This window comes from Grammomys surdaster, unplaced genomic scaffold (genome assembly GCF_004785775.1).
Source record: "Grammomys surdaster isolate TR1022 unplaced genomic scaffold, NIH_TR_1.0 126182, whole genome shotgun sequence".
Taxonomy (NCBI): Eukaryota; Metazoa; Chordata; class Mammalia; order Rodentia; family Muridae; genus Grammomys; species Grammomys surdaster.
The window spans coordinates 1,679,783-1,687,516 of NW_021620988.1; the positions used below are offsets into that span (position 1 = coordinate 1,679,783).

General features: G+C 33.3%; 1 protein-coding gene across 2 annotated transcripts in view; it reads left to right on the plus strand.

Annotated features, from left to right (window-relative positions):
- The first annotated feature begins 1,395 nt into the window (after positions 1-1,395).
- Anxa10 (annexin A10) overlaps positions 1,396-7,734 on the plus strand; it is a 70,048-nt gene continuing 63,709 nt past the window's right edge. The window contains exon 1 of one of the 2 annotated variants that reach the window (XM_028757771.1): positions 1,396-1,582. In XM_028757771.1, coding sequence (XP_028613604.1) covers positions 1,565-1,582 — 18 coding nt within the window. In that variant the 5' untranslated portion in view covers positions 1,396-1,564. The remainder of the gene's footprint in view (positions 1,583-7,734) is intronic. The other variant, XM_028757772.1, reaches the window with a different exon arrangement.

Consider the following 7,734-nt stretch of genomic DNA (forward strand, 5'->3'; position numbering starts at 1 on the left):
TTTTGAGCTGCTTGTAATTATCTTTTTATAGTCTGTTCTTCAGAAAAGTGTTATTCATATTTACTACAAAATCAAAATGAACATAAATGTCTTATTCATTAAATGTCAATTAACAGTAAAAATAACCCAAATTTACTTTATATTTTAGAACAATGTGTAAGAAATTTGTGACAATAGACAGTTCCTAATATAATCTTTGTTTTTAATGGTTTCAAGTACTTGTTTCTTCAGATGAAATGAAGTATGAAAATAATACATTTTATAATGAAACTTGAAAATAGTAGTACCTATATTTCTTCAAAGATTTCTATACTAGAAGCCACTTGGATACTAAATACAGATACAGTATGCTTTAACAAAAACTAGCTATACATTAACTAATGCTCTGCTAAATGGACATAATATTAAAATGACTCCTAATGATTTATTGTGATATGCATAGATCAGAACTTCCTCAACTCAAATCAGAAAAGTTTTATGTAGTAGATGGCAATTGGCAGAGATATCTATATGGTCACCATGAAGATAATGAGATACTCTGAAGTTCTCAGTCCTACATGGGGTATCCATATGATGTCCTCCCACCCAGGGTTCAGGGATCTTCATGGAAGGCGACAGAATGGTTGTAAAAGCTAGGTGTGATAGATAACCTAAAGAAGGCAGTATTTTCCAAATACAAGGTAGATGCACATATGAACTCATAACTATTGTTATGCATGTACAAGACTTGAGATCCTAGACAGACAAGATCTAATCATTCATAGAGAGGGGAAGGTAGACATGAAATCCCACCATTAGCTGTGAAGCTACGGGCATCTGATAGCTCTCTTTAATGATACAACTCCCCATAGGTTAAGTACACATCAGAACACGCTCTATTCTCAAGAGAAGTAGGGCTCCAGAAACTGGACTCAATGGAGAAAGAAAAAAAACTAAAAAGAGACGAAATCTCAAGATGGCTCAGGAGGAAGGAAGGAAGGAAGGAAGAATGTTAATTAAAGAAATACGTAATGGCAGTGAATATGTTCAAAACACATAGCATGAAATTTTCAAATAATAAATATTACTAAGTATTTCTCTTGAGAAAATTTTCATAAAATCACAGCCTAGAAATTGAGAAGGAAATGAAACTAGTGCTGGGTACCTCAAAGCATCTGGGCTTTAATAATAATTTATCAGAAAATAAACCATTAACTCAGTGTCTAATCAGCTTACTTTTCCATGAGTCATCAGCTTTTACAAAAGGTTACATTTCTTTCTTATTTGGCTAATGAATTTCCTGAAATCAATGCATAAGCAGGGGCTTGGACTAGTGGTTCTATTTATTTTGTTTGATAATTCTATTTACATATGATTGATAGCCAAGTATAAGTACCGTGTCTTGAGTCATGCTGTTCCTGATTTGCTTCTGTATTTTCTTGCCTGAGATACTTGGTCAGGCAGACATATTTAAATTTAGAGCTGTAGGGAACCTCAGCATTTTGGACTCACAAGGAACAACTCTGTGAAGTAAGACCTTTACTGAAATCCTTGCAATCTACCCTGGTTACTTCCTCTCTTCAAAATGTTCTGCGGGGAATATGTGAGTACATTAATTATTTCTATAAAACTTTTTAGTCTTTTGAGAATTAAGTTATTTGGCATTTTGGAGAGGAAATATTGGTTTTAATTTGTCTTCATTAAAATTTTAATTAGTTATTGTCCAATATAACTATTAAATAGAGTTAATATTATTAAGCCTTAAATCCATGCTAATATATTATTCTATTATAATTAAATTGCCTCTACTTTAATAAGTAGTCTGACTCAGTATCATGGCAGGTTATACTAAAAATTGATCTTCATGTTTATTTCTTAATATAGGAAAGTAAAATAATGTTGAATGCAACTCTTTGTTTTGAATGAGTATCTGTTAAACTTAGTGCCACTTTAACATAGTTCCATTTTTCTTTATATAAACTATTTCACTACAAACCCTCTGCTAGTCCACTATCTTTGGAAGAACCAACAGAGTCATCTGTATATGCGTATATGAATAAGTATCCATTTCATATGGTAGTTTTATATACATATGTATACTAATAATGATTGTTTTAAATCTATTCTCTAGAAAAATTTTATGCCAGAGATTCATGAATTCAACAGAACAAAAATATTTTCTTTACTCATATGCACAATATTAATTCCTAGAAAATTTGTTTATCTCTTTCATTTTTCAAGACAAGCACTGAATAGGCCCTTCAAATATGGCTACTTTCTATCACTGTTGGTTTGGCAGTTTACATCTGTTACTTTAAGATCTCATATACAGTAGGAAGCTGTCGTCACCTTCATTAATTATATCATAGCTATACTTCACTATGGAGAAATTAAAAGTGTTCTATAGCTCAAGGCTAAAAGGGCTGGAGAGATGGCTCAGCCGTTAAAGGCTAGGCTCACAACCAAAAATATAAGGCTAAAACATAATGAATCAACTTATGAAAATCTTTAGTTTCTACCATTTTGATTTGAGCAAAATTATGTGAAAATATTTAATATTATATCATGTACCAGTCTTATACTATTACTTATACCATGTTATGAACTGTTTTAAAAGAAACTTTTATAAGATATTTGTTCTAAAATAGAGATTAAAAGGTATCAGTACATAAAAGTGTTAAGGTATACAATTTGCTTCACTTGTAGAACCAATAAATTATGAAAATTAAAGCAGTACATTTAACCTCACGTACATTTTATTTTAAAGATTTTGATTAAGTGTATCGTAGAGGAGTGTTATAAACTTTTATAACAATCACAATATGAATGAAGAATAATATGAACTTAAGTCTTGCATCATCAAGGTCATTATGAACAAACTTCCCGTCTAAAGATACTTGGTCCAAGTGTCTAAGATTTGATATTATGGTAGCCAATATTTAAGGGCAAATTCATCATTCAGTCTCCATTTTTCATAAGGTATCTTCAAACAAAAAACAAGTTCTCTATCAAGCAAGAGAGTTATATTCTAATAAAGATGATGACTTACTAGGTTAACTATTGACTGACGAGTTGAAAGGAGACACCTAAACCTTCTACTTAGCAGCTCTGCTTTATCATCTCGATATTTGAACACATATGTTTGATGTACACACAACAACATTTTTTGAGATCTACAGAATGGTACAGCATGGTCATACATACACCAACCAAGAAGCAGTAACATGGAAAAGTAGCTATATTTCTAAGAATAACAATGTGTAATTTTTTTCAATTATCTCTAGAACTGTGGAGTTAGGTATGTCCTAGTGTTTAATGCAGTTCAAGAATGTTTCTGCTGAAAATAAGATTAAATTGGCTACTGCAAACCTGAAATCATTTGACTTATTAATTAGATATGCCATGTTTCAGGAGGAATAAAGGACATCATACTGAATATGATTAAAAAAATCTTGTTCCAAACAGGATTCAAACCCAGCCTTTCCAACATACACAGAATTCAGACTCTTCAAACTAAAATGGTCTCTTTAGAATGCATTATGCTGATTATTCTAGGGAAATGTTTGCTAATTTTGTCTTATCCTGTCTTCAACCAGTCCCAGGTGTTTTGTTAGCATAAGATTTTATTTATAGATCTATTGATATGATGATAAGTTTATTTTAATTCTGTTACTTTTCTATTCATCTTGAGACTTTTACATATTTCTACCACATTTATTGGCTGACAGAAAAGCATTAATCATTGCAATATTAAAAACTATAAACCATATTCATACTTGCACCAAATATACCTATGTCAGATACATAAATTAGCATGACATAGTATGTCCCCACCATTCCTTATATCAAAGACTAAAATACAAAACTTGCAACATTAATTACTTAAAAACTAGAAAGTTGCAGACACATGATCATGTCTAACACAAAATAATTTATGTAAGAGAAGTAAGAAGAGAGAAAGGCAGAAAGAGAGGGAGGAAGGAAGAGAAAAAAGGAAAAGCCAGTACGATTATTCTACATAATTTCCAGCTTTATGTAGGAAAAGTAGGCTAATTGTTCCATAGCTTAATTGATTTACCTATTAATTTTCTGTGGTAACAGGGAATAAACCCAGGACAACTAAACCACATCCTGAGCCTTTATTGTATTTTATTCCAAGAGAGGTTCGCTAAATTTTCCAGTCTGGCCTCAAAATTTGTGGCCTTCTTGAATAGATCTCAGCCTATTGAATAAGCCTACTCAGTCTTCTGAATAGCTGAAGTTACATATGCAAACATTATCAGGCAAAGAAAAGATTCCTTTGAATTCAGTTGAGAGAGAAAAAAGCAGAAATAGTTTTGCAGAGACGCCTCTATTTCTAAGTATGTCTCAAAATGACTCAAAAAGAAACAGTGTTTGTATGGACAATGAGATGCTATATAATTAGACACAATGAGTATGGAATAAATTTATTCTTTTTAGCAATGAATTCCATAAACCAGGAAAATGTATAATCAAGAAGTAACCAAAGACTGGGATAGCATCAAGTGAGAGTCGAGGTTGTTCTTAATGGCAAGGTTATTTTCGAAGCAGAAGTAGAAGGGTTATTTCTGAGAGAAACTCCCCTCCCAGATATCTAACTTGGACTGTTTATCTGTAATATGACTTACAGAGTAAATATTATTAAAAGGTTATTCATATTTCAGATTGCTTTTCACTATCACAAGACTACATTGTGTGAACTTTACACATATGATTCAACAAAAGTTGGGAGTTATGTGGGTATGGCTTCAACCTTTACTGAAGTCTTGGTGGCATTAATAAGTGGCGGAATGAAAAGACTAAGTGCAAGAACATCCTTTGGAGTAAAATGTCGGCACTCTGTTATACTTTTGAAAGGAAAAAAAATGCTTGTTTTATCAACTATTGATTTCCCTTTAAGGTAAGAACTGGGCAAAGGTAAGAATGGTAACTAAACATGCAGGCAGAAACTTATCATGCATAAGGTAGGATCCATGTGGTCCAGGACTTTTTTATTTTGTCTTTTGAGTCTAGTCCCAATTTCTCTAACTATTAAAAGAATATGAGATTGGGATAATGTTGCAGGACTGCAATATCAGAGCTTACAGAAGCAAGAGTTCAAGATAATCCTGTACTGCATAATGACACTCAGCCAGCATCATACACTACAAGCTGCCTGATCTTTACTGAACAAGATTGTCGAAGTCTGCCTGCTGCAAATGTTTAGGTTGGGGGTGCAATTCTTAAGAGTATCTATACTACTAAGAAAATAATATGAATTACATTTGTAGACTCATTTTCCTCAGGTGCTGTTCACCTGCGATCTCTTCTGTAGAAAATTGGTATCCATATCACTAAATTCATAAACCCTTCTGAAATTCTAATATTTCTAAATAAACCAGATACATCATTCTTTTGTTTCAGAATGTTGAAGTTTGAGGTGGAGTTTCACTAGGTAGTCCTTACTGTCCTGGAACTCACTATGTAGCTCAGGTGGGTCTCAAACTCAGACATCTGCCTAGCTCTGACATCCAAGTACTGAGGTTAAAAGTGTGGGCAATCATGCTGGACCAGAAAGTTATTGTGAATTTATACCTCTACTATTAGCATTAATATGGTATGTTCATTTAAATGTTAGTTTTAGTTCTCAATCTGAATAAAGGAAATATATGTAACTACCCTGCAATTCTGCTCTTCCTAATTAATCAACCCCAAACAAACAGTACAGGGAAGAAATCATTAGATTGTCACAAATTATAAACTTTTTAAAAAACTAAACTGTTAAAAAGTTGGAAGATAAAAGTCTTGAGACATTGTGTTTGGCCAAGAAGAGTCACAGTTACTTTAATGAGTCATGCATTTCTGTAATTGGGTGAGGAGGTAAAAGCAGAAAGAGTTTGTTACAGGACGTTGCTCATTGATTTTTTTTTTTCCATCTTGTACCATAGTCTCACAGACCAACACCCACTTTCTAAGTACTATAGAATTTGTTTATCAGCGGAAGTCCCTTACAATCAGGAGTATCTCAGGCTGACTCAACAAAAAGAAAAAATTACAGGAATTTTAAAACATTACGTTGGAGTCCATGGTGTCAATCTCAAAGTCTAGTTTAGTCAATTCTCTACAATAATTCACAAACATTTGTTTACAGTTTGTAAATCTGCATTTCTTATCTAAAGAAGAATAGAAGTTGGAAAATTCTAGGGCCCATTTTTCTGGTCCAATGTCACATGTATTGCCACCCATATATTCTCCTATGTGCTACAGAATTCTTTTATTCATTAGTATGTAACTATGCATGTATGTACATATATATTCATGCATGCATTATGTATGCATGTGTATGTATTTACCTACATATATTCTCTCCATTATGGCTTCACGCAAGTCTTTCAGACATTCTAGTTAATTATACCAGGAAGAAATAAAAACTAATTAGACCGTAACAAGTATCATACATGTCTCATGTATAAAACATAAAACTAATTTGTACACACAATTGTGTGCTTATTGTACAGCAGCTATGAATCAAGTAAGAATGGGTTTCATTCACAAGCTGCTTCAGATCTCTTGTTCATCTTTATATTGTGGCAATCTAAAAAAAAAAAGTAACAGGATATTTATCATTCTGATTCTTAATTGAACATTGGCACTATTATATTTCAAAGAAGCTGGAAAGACAGACCAATGGTTAGACTTTGCAGGTTATGAAAAGGGAAAGCGCTTTAACCCCAGCAGACTCATCGATGTGATACTGTGTGTGGCTAGTGTTTTGAATAACTAAGCAACTCATATTAGCTTTTAAAACTGGGTCATTCTTTTTCTTACTGCCATAATTGCCATAGCAATCTTCTCAAATCATTGTTCAACTTCTCGAAGAAATTGAAAATATATGTACATTCTCTCCCATTCTGTGGCCAGTCTCAAAATGTTACTGTTTTAAAGAGTTAACCAAAAAAAACCTGACAAGCGTGCTGGAAAACAGAGGCAGCTCTAGTACCTTGGGGCACAGGCTCCTTCTGTGTGTCTTTCATTTCTATTGTGCTGACTTCTGGGTGTTTAATCAGGCATGCAGCTGGAATATAGAAAGCAAATATTCACAATGAAGGCAGTAGTCACATTCATGAACCTTGAGTGATAAGGGAACTAGGGGTTTGCATATGGAGATGTGCATGTGTAAGAAAAGTCACAACTGACCCTCTCTCAGGTAATCAGTAGAACTCCTCATTATGCTGTTCCTTTACAACACTGACTCTCTTTCTTCCCAGATATTACAAATGCTAGGATTAGTATTCATAGATACTCCAGATATTTCTTTAAGCTATTCAGTGATTTACAAATTCAGAAGTTAGTGGGCAGGAGGACAGTTAACATAATATGTCAGTAATAAACAGGAAGGTTTGTTCCTTCACAGGTGTTAAACACATTTCCTTTCTTATTACAGATACAGGAATCCAAATTTATGACACATTTTGTTTTCCTTCTTTCTTTGTCTATGTATGTGTACATACACATACACACACACACATATATATATACACATATACATATATGTATACGTATGTATACATATACATACACATAGAGTGAAGTGTATGTGTGTATATGAATGCACATGCTTGTGTTTGTGTGTATGTTTGTGTGTGTGTTTGTGTGTGTATGTTTGTGTGTGTGTTTGTGTGTGTGTGTGTGTGTGTAGGCCATAGGCTGTGCGGGGCGCGCGTGAAGTGGTCTCGCCGGCAAAAAACATACACA